Source organism: Pogoniulus pusillus, chromosome 16 (assembly GCF_015220805.1).
Source record: "Pogoniulus pusillus isolate bPogPus1 chromosome 16, bPogPus1.pri, whole genome shotgun sequence".
NCBI classification, from domain to species: domain Eukaryota; kingdom Metazoa; phylum Chordata; class Aves; order Piciformes; family Lybiidae; genus Pogoniulus; species Pogoniulus pusillus.
Window position 1 is genome coordinate 19,597,190 of NC_087279.1, and position 17,734 is coordinate 19,614,923.

Below are 17,734 nucleotides of genomic sequence, written 5' to 3' on the forward strand. Positions count from 1 at the left end.
TGGACCTACCCTGGAGTGGGGCCAGCAGGTAGGTGTTGCCTCCAAATGTGAGCCCTCAAAGTTGGCATATCCGAGGTGCCCATCACCTCTGGTGTTTGACCACGCTCACAGTGAGGACGTTCCCCCGACACCTTGTGGGAGTGTCTGTGGCGTCTCATCCTGCACCACCCCTCAAGACTGGCTCCGTCTCCACACCTCCCCTCACAGCAACTGTGGGCAGAAAGCACCTCCTGGGGAGGTTGCTGTGTGAGGAACTGTGGACAGGGAGAAAGAGGGGAGTTGAAATGCTCCCAGTGACCTGCAATCGACCCTCTCCCTGGGGCATTGCCCTGGGCAGAGGCGCCCTCATGTGCCAGCCTATGGCAGAGATGTTCAGGCCCGACCACAACCCGGATGCCGACCCAGCCGCTCCTCACCCCGTGAGCTGTACTAGCTGCTGCCGACGCCCTCCTTGCACCAGCAGTGCGTGGAGGGGTCCATCCCCCCCCCCCACACACACACAGCACAGGCCTCGGAGCTCCTCTGGTTTGATTTATATTTCTCAATAAGGTTTTGTGAAACACTGTATCAAACTTTGTACTAAAATACAGATATTTTACAGCTACTGTATTCCTTTCTCCACTGATTTTCTTGTTTTTCCAATTCTCCAGCAACAGCGCTTGCAAGCTGGCAAGACCCGGGCGCGGGGGGCTCTTGCTGCCCCACTCCGGAGGGCAGCCGCCGCTGGGCACGGGAGCCTCCTGCTGGTCCGGCTCTGGAGGGCAGCTGCTGGAGTGATGTGGCCACCCCCAAGCTCCTGGCTAGCAGAGACCGTGGTAGGAGTGCCAGCACGCATGCGGTCCCGGGCGGCTTCGGCTCCCAGACGGGTGAGTCCCTCGTCGCAGGGCCTCAGGGCACGACTTACCTGCTCCTGCCAGCCCCTGACACCCAGGGCTGGGCAACGGTTCCTGCAGAGCCCTTCATTGCCATTCCTCAGCAGCCTCCACAGCTCCTCTGCCCAGGGCTGCCTATCCCTGGGCTGTGGTCCTGCTCTGCTCCCTGTGCCCATCCCAGCTCCTCTCCCATGCCTTGCCCAGAGCCTTAGTCCAGCCCTGCCAGAGTCCCTGTCAGCCCCTGGGGAGCCAGAGGCCCTGCAAACAGCCCCCGGCTGCTCGCACTGAGACGTGGCCGGTGCTGAGGACTTTATTGCATTGCAGGGGCTGCAGCTACCCAAGCCCCCTGCAGCCAGGGCTCGGGGAAGCTCGCATACACTGGTCTGGCCAGCAGAGCCACAGCTGGGTGGCAGCTGCCCGTGCTGGGGAGAGTGTCAGTGCCAGCTCTTGGGTGCCATGTGCGTGCAATTGAGGCTGGGGCATGCTCAGAGGCTGCCAGGCTCAGCTCTGCCGCAGGCAGCTGCCAGTGCTCCCCGCAGGCCATCACCACGGGCCAGCGAGGTGCAGCCAGGGCACATGGCCTAAATGGCAGGGTGGGCACAGGAGCACCTGAGTCCCCCTGGCCACGCTGTGTGGCGGAAAGAGCTTTGCCGTCACCAGTGGAGATAAAGCACCGTATGGGGACGGGAAAGGAAGGTGGTTGGCAACAGCCCGCGGCCAGCTTGGGGGAGGAGGGGGGGGCTGGTGAGGGGGTCCTCCTGCACCTGCCCAGGAAGGGGGTTTGTGTGTTCAGCTGCTCCCACTTACCAGGGCTTACATTCAGCAGCAGCGCAAGTTGGGTGTCTCAGCAGCCCCTGTGCTGGGGGGGGGCAGCGAGCAGCAGCAGCAGCAGCCCCCGGCCACATGCCAGGAAACACCACGTCCTGGGGCCAGGCTCCCAGGGCAGGGGGTGAGGGGGCTCGAGTCACTTTACCCTGTTTAGAGAACATGAATTTACACGTAAAAGTAGGGGTTGGGCCCTGTCCCAGCCACCGGGTCCCCTAGCTTGTGGAGACAGGATCACGGAGCTGTACAAAACGGGCGCGGGGAGGGGGGCAGGGCCTGGAGCAGCCGGCACAGGGCATCACTGGGCACGCGTTCAGGTGGGAGGCAGCAGGTCAGGAGTCCTGGGGATGTAGAAATCTGTTAAAAACTCCAAGACTGTCTTTTTCTTGAAACAAAAGCACAGCTGGATGCTGTTCTTGAATGAAGCAGGTTGGGGCATCCTCCCCCGACGGCGGCCCACGGGCAGCATGGGGTGTGGAACTGGCAGGGTGCGTGGGATGGTGGTGCCGGCATGGGCATGGCGGTGGCCGTAGATGCAGCGGGTGGCCAGCGCGGCCCGGGGGGCGGCGCAGGACACTGCATGGCCACTGGCAGCAGACGAAGGGCAGGACAGGGAGGGAGCGCCCAGACTGCTGACCGTGGGAAGAGGGTCCTGCTGCGGGCGCTCAGCCTTATATCCTCTGCAGGGAGAGCACAGCAGGTCAGGGCTGGTGTTAGGCAGGTCTCACTGCACCCTCGTGCCACCAGCATATGCCACACACATACCTGTGTCCCCATCTCTGCTGCCTCCTTTCCCTACCACATGCTGCCGCACACAGCCAGGGTCAGGGACCCCCCCCATCCCATCCCATGCGGGGCTACTCAGGACAGCCACACGCAGACGCACAAGGCAGCCAGGGCTGAGGGCTCAGGGACAGGGGACAGGAGGGCGACGCTCAGGACTTACCGCAGTGCCGACAAAATCTGTGGAAACAGAAGAGACGGTGTCAGGCAGGACAGCAGCTCAGCAGCCTGCTCCTGCCCTGCCTGCCTCACTTTGCAGGTGGCAGTTGAGCCCATGAGACCCTCACCCAGCTGCAGGCTGTCAGAGGGGCTCAGGCCCCCAGGCTACCCCCCCCCGGGCAGCACAGCGCTCACCTTTGCTCTCTGTCTTGAGCTCCTCGTGCAGCAGGTCGTTCTGCCGGTTGCCGAGGACAAAGGCCAGGAAGGAAAGGATGAGGGCGTTGAGGATGCCGATGATGGCCAGGATGTAAGCCCAGCGCACAGAGCAGTCGCCCAGGGAGTACTTCCCTGTCTTCTCCCCACACATGTCCCGTATGGTCTCTGCATCCCAGCCGTCAGGAAAGATCATGCAGCCCAGCACCAGGCAGAGCGCTGCAAGGGGCAGAGGAGGGCGATGCATCAGAGCGGACACCAGGCTGTCGGTGTCGGCCGCTGAGCTCCAGTCAGTGCACGGATGCAGCCAGTGCCCGTCAGGGGACCCACTTCGGCTCCACAACGGTCAGGTGACACCTCAAGTGACAGCCGCCGCTGCTTGGCAGGGCACTGTGTTTGCATGTGGCTGGCCCAAACGTGGCCCATGCACAAGTGGAGGCTTCAAGGTTTCTGCATCTTCAGACATCAATCACAGACCCAGTGAGTTCTCATGGGCCTTCCTGATGACCACAGGCTACGTGCCGGTGGGCAGGAGCTACTGCCATGCCGGCGGGCAGGAATGCTGTCTGCCAAGAGGATCATCATCCCTGGGAGCCCAGCACCCAACCACCTCGCAGCCTGTGCCGGGCAGAGAGACATCAGGGATTGACAGGAAGAGACATGCTGTGGCAAAGCCCATGACTGTCAAGGTAAGGAGGTGACATTTTATCTAGTTACAGCAAGTACAAGCTCCTTGCTCTCTATCAGCTGGGAAAGTTAAAAATAGTAAGGATGCTGGAGAGCAGCTGGGGTGCCCTGGGGGTGTCTTTGTCCTGGGCTAGGGAAGAACTGGCAGGCTTGTGCCCGTACCAGTAACCGAACACCTTGCTGCTGAAGAAACACCAACACCCTGCTGGGCATGTGCCGCTGTGGCAGCAGCCCCGGGGGATAGCAGCTGGAGGTCTGGCTGGCAAGCTCTGGGGTGCTGACGGATGCTTTTCACTGCTCTCAGCAGGGAAGGGAGTGCCCAGGACGAGGGGAAAGCAAGCACAAGCCTGATACAGGGCATTGCACCAGGACTCGGCACAACCCTCGCATCCCAATGAGCTGTGCTGATTACTCTCCCCAGGACAGGGAAGAGTTGCCCTCAGCACATACAGCCCAGCTGCTGCCCAGTCTCTCTGCCTCCTCCATCCACATTAGAACCCTGCCTGGTAAAAGGGCCTCTGCAGACAAGGGCAGGACCTGTGAGCTGATTTAGCACCGTACACAGCCCTGGTGCCACCCTGGCACCGCATGACTGCACAGTGCGGTGTGTGCACAAGCAGCTGGCATCTCCAGCACATCAGCAGCAGGGACTTCCCAGCCAGGAACGGCCTCCTCTCAGGGACCTCCCTGCCTGCTGGGATGAGACCAACCCAGAGCCATGCCCTCTGGAAGGAAAGATACAATCAGCACTGAAGCTGTGTGCTGCATGGGAAATCATAGGTTTGTTTTGGTTGGAAAAGACCTTTAGGATAACTGAGTCCAACCATTAACCCAGCACTGCCAAGTCAGCACTCAACCACGTCACTGAGTGCCACATCTACACATCTTTTAAATATCTCCAGGCATGGTGACTCCATCACTTCCCTGGGTAGCCTGTTCCAATGATGAGGAGCAGCTGCTAACCTGGGTACCTTTGAGCTGAGGGCCCAAATTAAAGGCAAGGAAGAGTGGCAGACCTGTGCCAGGGACTCCTCCCAGGAAAGCAGCAATGGCAAGAGGATTTTAGGATCCATTGAGCTCTTGGTGCAGTGCAGCTGTGAAAAAAGCTAAGGTGCCCTTTGGCCATCCCCAGCTAGGGGCAGTTTTGCCTCTGCAGCACCAGTCAGGCTGACACAACTCAGCCTAGAAATGGATATGACTGTTACAGCTCCAATGATACTGGTGAGGAGGAGAAAAGAGCCTTGGGTGCATGGTGAGCCCAGAGGAAAGCATGGCAAGCAGCAGGGTGAGCATTCCAGCTCCTCGGGAAGGCAGTAGCCCTGAGTGACAGCCCCTCTCAGCCCAGAAGAGAACAGGGCTCTGCTCCAGGCCGGCAGAAGGCAGCAAATAGAAGTCAAACAAAAATCAGGTATCCATTTTACCTGCACCAGCTCCCTGCTTGGTGCACAGCTCTCAGCTGGGGCTTCACAGGAGCTGAACAGCAGCCTCTGGGTTTTCCCTTGGATTCTTCTAGTACCATAATTATTGCTGTCTACAGCTACCTGAAGGGAGGTTGTGGCCAGGAGGAGGTTGCTCTCTTCTCTCAGGTGGCCAGCACCAGAACAAGAGGACACAGCCTCAAGCTACACCAGGGGAAATTTAGGCTGGAGGTGAGGAGAAAGTTCTTCCCTGAGAGAGTCATTGGACACTGGAATGGGCTGCCCGGGGAGGTGGTGGAGTCGCCGTCCCTGGAGCTGTTCACGGCAGGATTGGATGTGGCACTTGGTGCCATGGTCTGGCCTTGAGCTCTGTGGTAAAGGGTTGGACTTGATGATCTGTGAGGTCTCTTCCAACCTTGGTGATACTGTGATACTGTGATCATTTCCTCTGTACTTCTGAGCGCCAAATAAGGGCTCTAGGTAGACCCAGCTGCCTGGGTAAAGCAGGAGCTTACTGAGAGCTTCTCAATTCAAGAGATGTTGGAATGTGTCCAGAAAAGGGTGATGAAGCTGGTGAGAGGCCTGGAGCATAGCCCTGTGAGGAGAGGCTGAGGGAGCTGGGGGTGTGCAGCCTGCATAAGAGGAGGCTCAGGGCAGACCTCATTGCTGCCTACAACTACCTGAAGGGAGGCTGTAGCCAGGTGGGGTTGGTCTCTGCTCCCAGGCAAGCAGCAACAGAACAAGGGGACACAGTTGGAGGTCTCTTCCAACATGGTTAATTCTATGATTCTATGCTCTGCAGACACCAAAGGTGCATGTGTGAGGGTCTTCCAGGACATCATCAGGTCCTAAGCATGGCAGGATGGGGCAGTAATGCAAAAGGCAGTGGGTTAATGTGTTGGAGAGCTATGGCACACAAAGAGGACACAAGAGACAGGGTTCATGGCAGTAGCAGAGAGCAGCTCAGAAAGGTACAAGAAAACCACACAGACCTGAGCAGGTTGTCACAACGCAGCAGTAGGTTGTCATAACACAGCCATGGGGCACAGGAAGTGATGGCCACCAGTGGGCTGGCTCCAGCCTGCATCTGCCTTCCCTGGTCCCTCCTGTCCCCATGTGCCCTCTCAGCACTGGCACCAGGGCAAAGGGGTTCTGTGCCCTGGCCCCAAGGCAGCTTCAGTAGCTCTGCCCAAGATCTCACAGACCCAGTTTGCCAGAGAGAATTAAACTACAAATTTTCCATCAGGGCAAAGAAGCATGCCCAAGCTACTGCATGTACCCAGATGCCTCTGCCCAGGGCTGACCAGCCTCTTCCCACAAGCAGCTCCCCAGGAGGGGGCCATGCCACCGAGGGCAGGCCTCTCCCAGTGAAGAGCAGTGCAGCACTCCCTCCTCTGCCCATCTGTCCTACGTGTTCCCAGCAGCAAGCCAAGTCCTCTGCTCTGTCACAAGCAATTCCCTTTACCACGTGTCCCCAGGCCGCCTGATGTCCTGGAAACACCTTACCCTGCCTGCAGCAAGCAGCGACATTGAAGTGCAGAGCAAAAACAAAGAGGGGATCCCTACACGGTCAACAAACCTTGGCACTGCCCTTTCCAACAAGCCCCTTGCAGCAGGTCTGAGGGGCACAAAGATGAGGCTCTGCCTGCCCATCCCTCTGTCCACAGCAGCGTTCTGCCAGCATCTGCCTCCAACGGCACTAAGGTCCCTTACAGATCTGCAGGAAAAGCTTGGGGTTTGTTTAACATAGAACCCATTTCTGTGCCTTGCAGCTGCATGGAAAAGACCAAGTGATGGCACCTACAAGAGCTGCTAATAAAGAGGGAGAAACTAACCAAACTCCTGTCCATTTTGCTTTTAATTCGTTGTTCTGAGGGAGCAGTGCTGGGTTCCAAGTCCTTTTTCCAGAGCTTTCACAGGTGGAAAGGAAGATTTGAGACAGAGCATTTTGGAGCAGGGTGTACCTGGGGGGAGGGCATACGAGCTGTGGTGTGCAAGGCTGCCCCTGGCAGCCTGCTGGGGCTGGGGCACTGGCATTTCTCAGCTTGGTATTGCAGCTAGTTCCTGACTTCCCATTCTTTAGTGCTCCCTTGTCAGGGTCTCTTAGAAAGGGCATCTCAAAGGCTGTTGATACCCCCACAAATTAATTGAAGGGAATTCAGTGTTACGGCCCAGGCTGAGGCAGTGGAGCAAGGTTACAGCTGAGAGCTGAGGAGGCTCCTCCTGGCAAGGTAACATCCACCAACAGATGCTGCCTTCAGCTAAGTCAGACCGCCTGAGCAAGCCATGTGTCTGCTGAGTACCACTTATCCCAGCACTGCCCCAGTCCTGTGCAGTTGTGCCTGCAGGCTTCAAATCTGATTTTGTAATCACTTCACCTGTCTGGTTTAGTTTGCAGGTTGGCACAAAGACTGGCTTTTATTGCTCTTGTCTGCCAGGCGCTGGAAGGAGCTAAGGATGCATCCTGCAGCTGAGAGAAACGACCTCCCTCACAGGACAGGAGAGCAGAGCATCACACTGCCACAGGACATACAAGGGACTAAAAATCAGAAAATGTGGAGGTAACTGTTGAGTCTCAGAGGAGCTTGTTAAACCTGGCTTGGGGACAGTGAGGTGTCTGGCCCCATGGGCAATAGCTCTCCCTCCCTCGGGTTTGTCTGACTGTTGTCCCCTGCCCTTATGCACATCACCCCAACCTTCACCACAGACACATCTCTCTGCTGGAGATATTTTGGTCACTACCCCCAGCTCCAGACCCTCACATCTGCCTTGTGCTGAAGTGGTGGAACCTCTGGGCACCATATCCTCCACTGTGCCCACAGCCACTCACTGTGATGCAGTGTCATCAGCTCAGCAAGGGGCCATGCTGGAGATTCCCAACATAGTGTTCCTGGACACTGCACAGAAGCCCTGGATGAACCCCAAGGGACTACGTACAGGCCATGCTCTGACTTTGGGGTCTGGAGTGGCTGCTTCTCACTACAAAACCTCGTGATAGCTAAGTGCCACCAGGAAAGGAGAAAAACGCAGCCCCTCCATGGCTGGCCTAAAAATAGAGAGCCCTCAGAACTAAAGGAAAAGCAAAGGCAGTGTGCTCAGGACTGCCAGCACCGGCCACTTACACAGACAGGAGCTCCCTTACGGCGCTTTTCTGCACAGGCTGCTTCTGAGCCAAAAAATCAGCAGGATTCAGAATAGAGTTATGGGTTTGTGTGAATCAGAACTGACAGTTACTTTATCTGGAACAACAGTTGAGGGATGTAAGCTCTAGGACACGAGGAGCTCTGAAACGCCGGCTCAGCCTCTCCCTGCGGGTCCGCGGGCTACATTAGCAGCTACTACAGGAGGGTAGTGCTGCCTGCCAAAGCCTGGGGCTGCAGCACAAGGCACTGGACAGATGCGGGGTCCTGCTCCTGTCCCTGCTGCACCACAGAATTAGCAGGGGAAGGAGAGGGGAAATCTTCAGGAAAGATTTCTTTGGGGGCAGCAAATGCAAAGGTTTTCAGCAGTGATGTCTCTTTTTTGCTGCAAGGTCAGCAAGTGGAAGCGTTTCACCTGGAAGATCATCTACTGGCAATATTTCTCCTGTGGGCAGAGAAAGGGCTTGAGGGCTTCATCATCTTTCCCAGCAGCTCTTTAAATTATGTTCCTGGCTGGTTTGGTGCAGGGGCATCTGTCCTTCAGTTTTTCATGAACGATTTCAAAGAATGACTTACACCCACCAAAACCCAACTGTTTGCAAAACCCCAAACTCTCTCTGACAACCACCCTTAGATATTGACGAGCACAAAATCACAGAATTAACCAGGTTGGAAAAGACCTTCAAGATCATTGAGTCAAACTTATCACCTAACACCTTCTAATTAACTAAACCACGGCACTAAGTGCCTCATCCAGCCTCCTTTTAAACACCTCCAGGGATGGGGACTCCACCACCTCCCCAGGCAGCCCATTCCAATGCCAATCACTCTTTCTGTGAAGAAATTCTTCCTAACATTCAGATCCTCTCTTGGTCCTCTCTTCTCCAGGTTAAATAGCCACAGCTCTTCCTGAGGGCTTCAGCCACACCATCAGACTGCAGCTCAGCCATGCTCAGCTGGCAATGGACTTCCCCACCACTCTTCTTCAGAGATGTGCCCAAAAAGTGCCATGCAGTCATGCCATGTGAGAGGTCCCCACTCAGCTGGTGGCAAACACAGCTTGAGTGCAGAAAGTGAATCTACTGACCAAGGCTCTGCCTCTTCTCCCAGATCATACACTGGATGAGAAGAGCCCATCCAAGAGATGAGTGTAACTCCAAAGAGGGTCTCCCAAAGGAGATAAGGGTTGATATGGATATGTACAATCACATTCTCCATCAGGCAAGGTGCCTGGACACAGCACAGTTAACTTTGAAGTGCCACTGATAAAGACAAATCCCAGCCCCATGGCCAAGGACATGGTCCCAGGTGGAAAGGCATCCCAGGTGTGGTGCTGTGCCTGGCCTAGGGGAGCTGGAAAGTATCACCATGCTGACTACAGGGAAATGCCTTCAAATGTGGCCAGTGAATTCCTGTGTGCAAGAGAGACTGTGTGCTCAGGTGGCTACCTCTTGACTCACAGTAGACTGTAAGTACAAAACCAACCCCTCCCTGAAAAGAGAGCCCCAGAGACGCTCAGAGTGACTGTCCTCAGGAGGAGTGTGGGTGTGGCAGCACAAAGTGGCTGGGGTCTCTCACTCCCTGGGACAACAGAACTGCTTTGTTCAAAGCTCACAGTTAACTCACAGAGTTATCACATTTTATGCCACAGTAGAGAATTGTGAAACCAGAGGAAATGCTCAGGCTCCCAGGCAGTGTGTGGTGGTGTACTCCTGTGCCCTGAGCTCCAGCAGATGTCTGCTGTGTGCTTGCTGAAATGGAGGCATCCACAAAATCAATCCTGCTGCCTTCATCTCACTGCTGTACCTGCCCTCTATGGAGGATGGATAGGAGGGACCACCCACACGGCCTATTTCTCTTTGAGCAAGCACCAAATCCCATGGGACTTTCTGAAGGAGCTCCTCTGCTAACTCCAAGGGCTGCTGTGGCACCAAGGTGCAGTCAGCCAGGCGGTTGTTGATGTGCTCACGTTTAAGGCCCATTTCTGGTTTTGTAACAGAGGGATTTAGCAAAATCTCATTTTGCATTGCTGGGATTTTGAACAGGGCAGATGGCTACATTTCTATTTGTGATAAAGTAGAGTCTTTCCCCTTAATTAGATCCAGTTTCCTCCTAGGGGGGCAGTGGCTTTTGAGCTGAAGCTCTCGGTGAAGCTCTAATTAAACCCTCTCTTGATTATCGTCCACCAATTAGACATTGATGATTTAAAGTTTTTTTTTTCCTGCAAGAGATACTGAATTCTTAATCTTCCTCTCCTCCTGCCCCTCCACCTTCCCGCCCCTGCTTTTTCCCCTCTGAAGAGTGTGCTTGTGTCCTCGCTCAGCAGCCCTGTATGGTCGGGGCAGACCCTCCTCTGCCCCATCTCTCTGCCTTTTGCTTGGTTTAGCTGGTTTTCACCAGTGAGACAATGAAACTTTGATGTCTTTCCCTTCTCTGCCCCTCTAAACTCTCTGACACAGCCTCCACAACCTCTCAGGCAGGTGACTCTCCTAAGTTTTCCACCATGCTGTGTTGGAACTTGCATCAGGCCATATCCCTGCCCTACCTGGGGGATTTGGCCCATGGTGTCTTCTCCATGGTGTCAGCTGCCTCTCTGTGTGCAAGGTTAACACATCCACCTGCAGCTGTCTCTGACATGACTGGGGAAGTTTAACCCTGCCCAGATCCCCCAGACAAGACTACCTTTTGACAGGATGCAGCATCCTACCATCTCTCTGTGTCCTAGCCCTCTCTGATGGCAATACCAGCCTCTCCTGCAAGATAGGAGCTCTCTCATACTGCTCTGTCTCAGGTCAGCCTCTGTTCATGTTGCCTTTCCCCAACACAAGCCAGATAGTCATGCTGCTTTGGGAGAGACAAGCCCAGGCCAGCTGGGGCCCAGAGCTGGCCCTTGGCCCCAGCAAGCTGCGCACGTGGGGTTCTCACAAGCACAGTTGTGAGCAGCACAAGTGCAGCTGCAAGGTGCAAAGCATGAGCAGGGACAAGCCCCAGGAAGGGCGAGGGGTACCTAGAGGTGACAGCAGCAGGATGCTGCCGTGGCCACTCAAGTCTGAGCTAGTGCAGGGCAGGGGGCACTGAGTAGGAGGCCTGGGGCTGCCTTCAGTGCAGTTCCTATGCCACATGGCTCCCTGCACAGCAGCAGCAGGGGCTGGATGCTCCAAGCCACTTGATTAAGCTGCTGACAATCGGTAGGATTTGGGCTCTGAGCTTGCCCTAAACCGGTAAATCTTCGGACAGGGAAAATTAAAGATGAAGGAATTTCCTGATAAGCCAAGGCAGCACCAGGTCTGGCTGTGGTCCTGATCTGGGTGAGAAGAGGTCAGGCTTTCCAGCTCAAGCCAGCTGCAACAGAGAGAGCCAGGCAGGTTGCAAGCCTCTACCATCATAGGGCTGGTCCTCCCAGGCTCACTGGACTGAGATCTCCTGGGCAGGAAGGCTGTGGGGTCCTTTCATTATGTTTTTCCATGCATGGTGAAACTGGGGAGAGAAGTGAAAGCTCCCACTGATTGAGGGAAGCTCAGCATCTCTTCTCAAGGTCTTTCTCCCCAAAGGACAGACATTCTGTGAGGACAGCTTGGAGGTCTCTGCACAAGGCAGTACTTGGGATCCTTATCAACGTATGCAATAGGTCCCCTTCAGAGCGTCCCTTTGAGGAGGCAGTCTGTGAGGATGCTGCAATACACCTGTGGTAGGGTTTCTTTTGTGAGAGAGCCAAGGAGGGTCTATAGACTGGGCCACCTTTGGGGAGAATGGGCTTTATCCTCTGGCCACTAGTGCAAAGACATCAAGGTAAACACATGGTGTCCTTCTGTGGCAAGTGCTGTACTTGGGGTCTCTTTATGCAGGCAGCTGGGGGAAGTCTTCCTCACGGCTCTTTCATGATGCTGGGGAAAGGAGACCTGGGCACACACCTCTCCAAGGAGCAGCTGGAGGGTCTGCCTCTGAATACACAGCTGGGGGCGTTGATGCAGTTCCCCTAAAGTAGGTATCCCTTTGAGGTGGGCTTACTCAGGGATGTCCTTGGGGCTGGGTAGACAAGCAAACTAACCCCTGATGTGGGGTGCTCTGAGAGGGTCCAGGTCCAAGGTTTCCTAAGGCTTCCTTACAGCTGACCTTTGTTGCAGAGAGTTCCAAAGCTGGTCCCTGACTGAGATGTACTGGGGTGCCCTGAGGCCAGCCCCTGGTCTGGCTCTCCTGGGGTGCTCCAAGCTGCCTAGGTGTCCTAGAGTTGGTATCTTCTCTAAGGCCCCCTGAGGTGAGTCCCTGATCCTGCTGCGTCTCAGAAAGCCTTTGGTTCCCTGAGGTCAGGTCTCACCCAGGGATTCCCAGCAGCCAGTGCTCAGAACAGGTGCCCATCCCTGGTGTTCTGGTAGTACTAATGCCTAGTCTAAATGTTTCCCAGGAAGCCCCAGAGCACTCTGGAGACAATTCCTGGCTGGGAAGGCCTATGGATCTACAGTACTTGTAATTAGCCCCGATTTCTATGGGTAACCCTGGTGTTCCTTGTGGTCAAATGCACTGACACCAGTGCCTGGAGAGCTCAAGGCGTCAGTGCCCTGAGCCAGTGCCCATTCCTGGTACTTGGTCTGTGCTAGTGCCTTGGCCTGGCTGTTGCCAGAAGCCTTGGGGTCGGTTTGTGAAACCACAGCCCCACAGTGCTTTGACTTTTTGTGGCCAGAGGCCCTGGGGGAGTGCCTGGGGTGCCAGTGTCCCGAGCTGGTACTCTGAGTAGCACTTATTCAGTGCTCTGAGGGTTCCACCTGAGTGGCCCAGGAAGCTCCAGGGCTGGTTGCTGGAACTGTAGCCCTGCAGTGCCTGGACCCAGCCCAGCTTCCTTCATCAAACCCAGCGTCCCCTGTGGCCAGGGACCCCGCTAGCAGGACCAGCTGCCCGCACGTCTGGTGAACCCCACATCCCCCACGCCCATCGCTCATCGCCAGTGCCCGGAGAAGGTGTGTCAGGGGTGGCGGCGGGTACCTGCCAGCAGCTGCATCCAGGCGCAGATCTTGTAGACGGTGGCGGTGTTGCAGAAGAAGAAGAGGGCGAAGCAGGTGATGCAGCCCAGCGTCAGCACCATGGAGAGCAGCACGAAGAAGGCCGCCGCCTGGAAGGCGCCCGAGGGGATGGTGCTGAAGTCGGTGAAGGAGCCGCGGCACGACAGCTCCCGGCCCGCCAGCCCGCTGCCCACGCAGTAGTGGAACAGCCCGAAGTAACCGGGCTTGGGCGTGTTGACGCTGTCGCCCACCCAGTAGGGCTGGATGAAGACCACCACGTTGATGATGGCGAAGCAGATGGTGAAGATGGCCCAGAGCACGCCGATGGCGCGCGAGTTCCGCACGTTATATGGTCATGGAAGAGCTTGAGGCTTCCTGGCGAGGGCAGCATCCTGCCTGCCGCCGCGCTGCCGGAGGGGGGGACGGGGGCCGCGGCGGCGAGGAGCCCGCCCCGGTGGAAGGGCGGGGGGGGGCCGCGGCCTAGGCGCGCCCGCGGGCGGCCGGCCCCCTGCGCCACCCGCGCCGCCATCCTGGGCTTGCCGCCTCTGCGCCCCCGCGCCGCCCCCCCGCCCGCGCGCGCGCTCCCGCTCCCCCCTCCCCACGCCACTGCGGAGCCGAGAGCCGAGAGCCGAGTAGCCGAGAGCCGAGAGCCGAGCCCGCCTGCGGGCACCGGAGAGCGCGGGCCGAGGCTGGGCCGGGGCTCAGCCCCCGCCTCGACGGGACTCCGGATCGCGCTTGTGGGCTGTCGGCTCGGGCTGCCCGGGCAGGGTCCCGAACGGGTCGGTACGGTGCAGGCTGGGGCAGCTGCGGGCCCACGGGGGCTGCTGCTCGGCTGCTCGGCCCCGCCGTGTGGCGCACGGCCCGCCGGGGGCACCGCCTGGGCACGGACCCACCCACCTGCCGCTGCCCTGGTTCACGCTGACAGGTACATGAGTGCGAACGTTTGCCTGAAGGGAGGCCGCTAGGAGGACGTCACCTCCCCGGCCCCTCCGCGACCTTGAGGAAGACCCGGGGGCTGTGGGAGCAGCCCTCCACCTTCCCAGGCGCGCAACAGGCTTTCCTGACCGGCTTGCCAGACCAAGCAGCAGGTGCCCTGCAACACTGTTCCCTTGCCTCGGCAGCCTCACGCTGGTTCCGGAACAGAGCCCAGACCATCGTGGGCTCGTTTTCTTCCCAAGGCAGTAGAGCTGCACTGCTAGCTCTCGCTGAGCTCCGCTCCCATTAGATCCTCCGCAGACCTGATTTATTTCCAAGTCTTGACAAGGTTCACAATTTGTAAATGAAATTTGCAGGTGAAAAAAAAATTATACTCCCCTGACAAAGGGACCATCTGCGTCTGGTGCTGTACCAGTAACATCTATGAACCCCGGTGCAAACACTGCGAGCCGGCACCATGCCCACTCCCGCACCACAGAGAAGTTACTGCCTCTCTGAAGCCCACCAGCCACGCTCCAGTGCCCGCGCTACCATACACCTGGTGGGCAGCTGCCACTGCGGCTGGCTTTGTGTGCGCGGTCACACCCCCAGGGAGAGGTCTTTAATGAACAGCCGGTTCGGGGTTCGTGACGGAGAGCACCGCCCCGGGCATGCCTGCGCAGCGTCAATGGCACACCCGCCCAGCAGCCCTTGCCAGCCTTTCCCCCCTCGCTCAGAAAACGTAAACAGGGCTTATGCGAAGCTTCGGCAGCCCCCATCTCCTCTGCTGGGTAACACAGCCTGCTCCCGAGGGATGCCCCACGCCAGCGGTGCCGTGGCCGTGTCTGCCCTGCCGCCGGGCCCCGCTCCTCCCGCCGCACCCTGTTTCGGGCTCGCACCGACAGCCAGGTGGGTCCTCACCCGCTGGGGGCTCAGCGGGGGCCACTCAGTGCCCAGCGAAGAAGGGCAAAGCAGGGCCCGCAGGTCCGAGGCCGGGCAAGACAGTCCTGCAGCGGGGAGCACTGGCACCTCTGTGCGTCGCACTCGGATGGCGCAGCCCGGCGGGCGGAAGAGGCGCGGCCGCGCTCCGCCGGGACTGGCCGGGCGGGCGGAAGCGGCGGACGCCAGCGGCGGGCAGGGCGGGGCTATGGGCCAGCGGCGGTGGTGAGCGACGCGGGCATGGCGGCGGCCCGCGGCTGCCCCCCGGCGGGCTCCGGGGACCGCGCCCTGACCGAGCTGCTGTTGGAGTTCTCCCGTACACAGTACCGCGCCAAGGATGGTGGCGGTGCCGCTGCTAAGGTGAAGGGTCCGGGACTGGGGGATACTGGGAGCTAGTGTCGGTGCCGTGGGCGCTGACCGTTGGCTGTCCACAGGTGGAGCGGATCGAGCGGCGGTGCCTGGAGCTCTTCGGCCGCGACTACCGCTACAGCGTGATCTCCAATGTGCACGGCGAGATCTGCGCCCACTACCCGCGGCACATCGTCCTCCTGGAGCGTGATGCCAACCGCGACCCGTAAGGCTCCCGGCCCCCTCCCGGGCTCACCACGCCGCACCCTGTCCCGCATGGCCGACAGCCTGTGGAGGCGGCTTCGCGTTTTGGCCCAGGGAGCTTTCGCGTCTGCCGAAAGCCGCTGTCGCTCCGAGCTCCCGCCGCCCGAGGGAAGCCCCACTAGGCTGTGCTGCGGCTAATTATAGCTGGCGGTGTCAGCCGCCGGGTACGCCACTCCCGGGGCACTCCCCGCTGCCTGCCAGGGCTGCGCTTCGCTGGCGAGATCCCGCGGAGCTCCTCCCAGCTCCCTGTGTCTCTGGAGCTTCCGTGCTGTCAGCTGTGAAACTAAGCCTGTAATTCACGGGGTGCGAAGGAAATGGGGCGCTCCGGCTCCGGGCCGTATCTGCTGCACGCTTGTCCTCGAGTAGATCCTAGTGACTGCTGTGCTGCAGGCGCCCCGCTCTCGTTGTTGGGACCAGGACTGTGTGATTCTCTCCCCGTCTTGATGAAAAATGCTTGTGGTCGTGCTGTAAGGTCTCTGATCACAGACATTTTAGACTGGAAAGCGTCTTGGGGCAGAAGGGTTAACAGGGTCTGGACGGAGAAGACAATCTCAACAGTCTGCCCCACTCCGTGGTACTTGATTCCGTGGGAGCTGAGGTTTAGTGGCTTAGCCAAAATGCTTGCTTGCAGTTTAGTGCAAGTCCAAGCTAATATGTGTCTGGACTTTGACCCACAATCACGTTGGTTTTGCTTCTGGCTGAGCACTAGCTGCTCCCCGCAGCTCTAATGACAGCCTGTCTTTTTGTTTTCTTTTCCAACACAGCATAATGCAATTTTGCAGTCTTAACTACGCCTGTGACAAGAGTAACAAGTTTGAGAGGATGGTGGTCACAAAGTTTTCCTTGTGTGTCCAGCTGCTTTGGCAGCCGAAAGCAAACTGTCAGCTGCCACACTGGGGGGGTGGGCCAGGCACTGTGGGAAGAGGGTCTTGGAACACAGCCACAGCTGATTGTCGGGTGGGAGAGTTTCTGCAATGGGTAGATCAGATTAGAAAAGAGTAAACCCCCTGCAAAGAAGGGAAGCTAAAGTCTGAAGCTGTAAGTGTAGCTAAGAATGTCTTTGAGGAAGAGAAACTGAGCGCTTCTGCTTTTCCTGTTCTTGCAAGAGGAAAGGATGTGTAACTTTCTGATGAGAATTCAAGTGTGCTTGTACTCAGTGCCTTGTTTTCTTTCAACACTTGTGCAAGCCACCACTGCCAATGTCAAATACTGATTCTTGTCAAGTTTTGCTTTGCTGACCTAGTCATGGAAACTGACTCCCTTTGTCACCCCTCTTACCCCGCTTTCTGAGTGTAGAAGCTGGTTAGTGATTTTTAGACACATCTGGGTTTTAGTCTCATCAGAATTGGTTTTCTGAATCATTGTGAAATGGAGACTGTTGCACTTGTGTGAGAGAATGCTAGAACTTCTTCCAGCGAGCGAGGCACTTCTAATACCAAGTGTCTTTGGCTACTTTAATCAGCTGGAGGGGCCTCCTTGAAAGGTGCAGGATGTTTCACACCTCTGAGGATTCCAATGCTTTTTGGAAGCACTTCTCACTTAGGCAAGCTCTGCACTTCCTCATTCGTTCAACTGCTTCTGAAGGCATGTGGGGAAACCAGCAAAACAGATATTTTTAACTTAGATCAGTTTTTTGGTCCTGTTCATTCTGTCAGTGGGCAGCTGTGGGAAGAAGGGATACTGCTTCTTCAAAGTTTGCTAACAGTACTCTGAAATCTAGGCAGGCTCAGGAGGGGTTTGCTGTGTGGTTTTGGCCTGTGTGCCCCTTGGTCAGGTGCTTTTCACAAGGAGGCAGAGCATGTCTGGCAGCTGGGAGCACATTCCCTGTGTTTGGAAATTTCTGATGTCTGCAGAGGTTGCAGGCAGTGGAAGCAGAGGGATGGGGTCAGTTCTTGCTGTCTTAGGGGTACTGTAACTGTGCTGAATGAAAACATCCAGATCTCAAATACAGGCCAGTCTTGGTCTTTGGTTTCACCTGACATCCTCCACACAAACAGAATCACAGCTGGCTGAATTCTAACCACGTGAGAGACACTTCAGTTCCAGTGCCATGATGGTTACTCAAAGTGAAGCATCTCTGCTTCAGACCTGTCTAAAACACACAGTTGCCAAAACAGTTGCTTACTCTTACAGGAAGTATTCCTCTCATGTGTAAGAAGATCAGTTCATTTTAGGGG

The 17,734-nt window shown here is 57.1% G+C and overlaps 2 protein-coding genes across 5 annotated transcripts in view; one reads left to right on the forward strand and one right to left on the reverse strand.

Moving 5' to 3' along the window:
• Positions 1 to 518: 518 nt before the first annotated feature.
• LHFPL4 (LHFPL tetraspan subfamily member 4) lies at positions 519 to 13,491 on the reverse strand. The gene is given in 5 exon segments (XM_064156848.1): positions 519 to 2,377; positions 2,644 to 2,660; positions 2,835 to 3,071; positions 13,075 to 13,435; positions 13,438 to 13,491. Coding segments are annotated over 5 exon segments (669 nt in total). The 5' UTR covers positions 13,483 to 13,491; the 3' UTR covers positions 519 to 2,368.
• Positions 13,492 to 14,808: 1,317 nt separating this feature from the next.
• The window catches only part of MTMR14 (myotubularin related protein 14), a 39,693-nt gene continuing 36,767 nt past the window's right edge, over positions 14,809 to 17,734 (forward strand). For 3 of the 4 annotated variants that reach the window (XR_010305247.1, XM_064156850.1, XM_064156852.1), the window contains exons 1-2: positions 15,150 to 15,305; positions 15,380 to 15,519. Coding sequence is in view for 3 of the 4 variants with exons in the window: in XM_064156850.1 (XP_064012920.1) it covers positions 15,186 to 15,305; positions 15,380 to 15,519 (260 nt within the window). In the remaining variant the exon portion in view is untranslated. Of the gene's footprint in view, positions 15,306 to 15,379; positions 15,520 to 17,734 lie in introns of all 4 variants that reach the window. The other variant, XM_064156853.1, reaches the window with a different exon arrangement.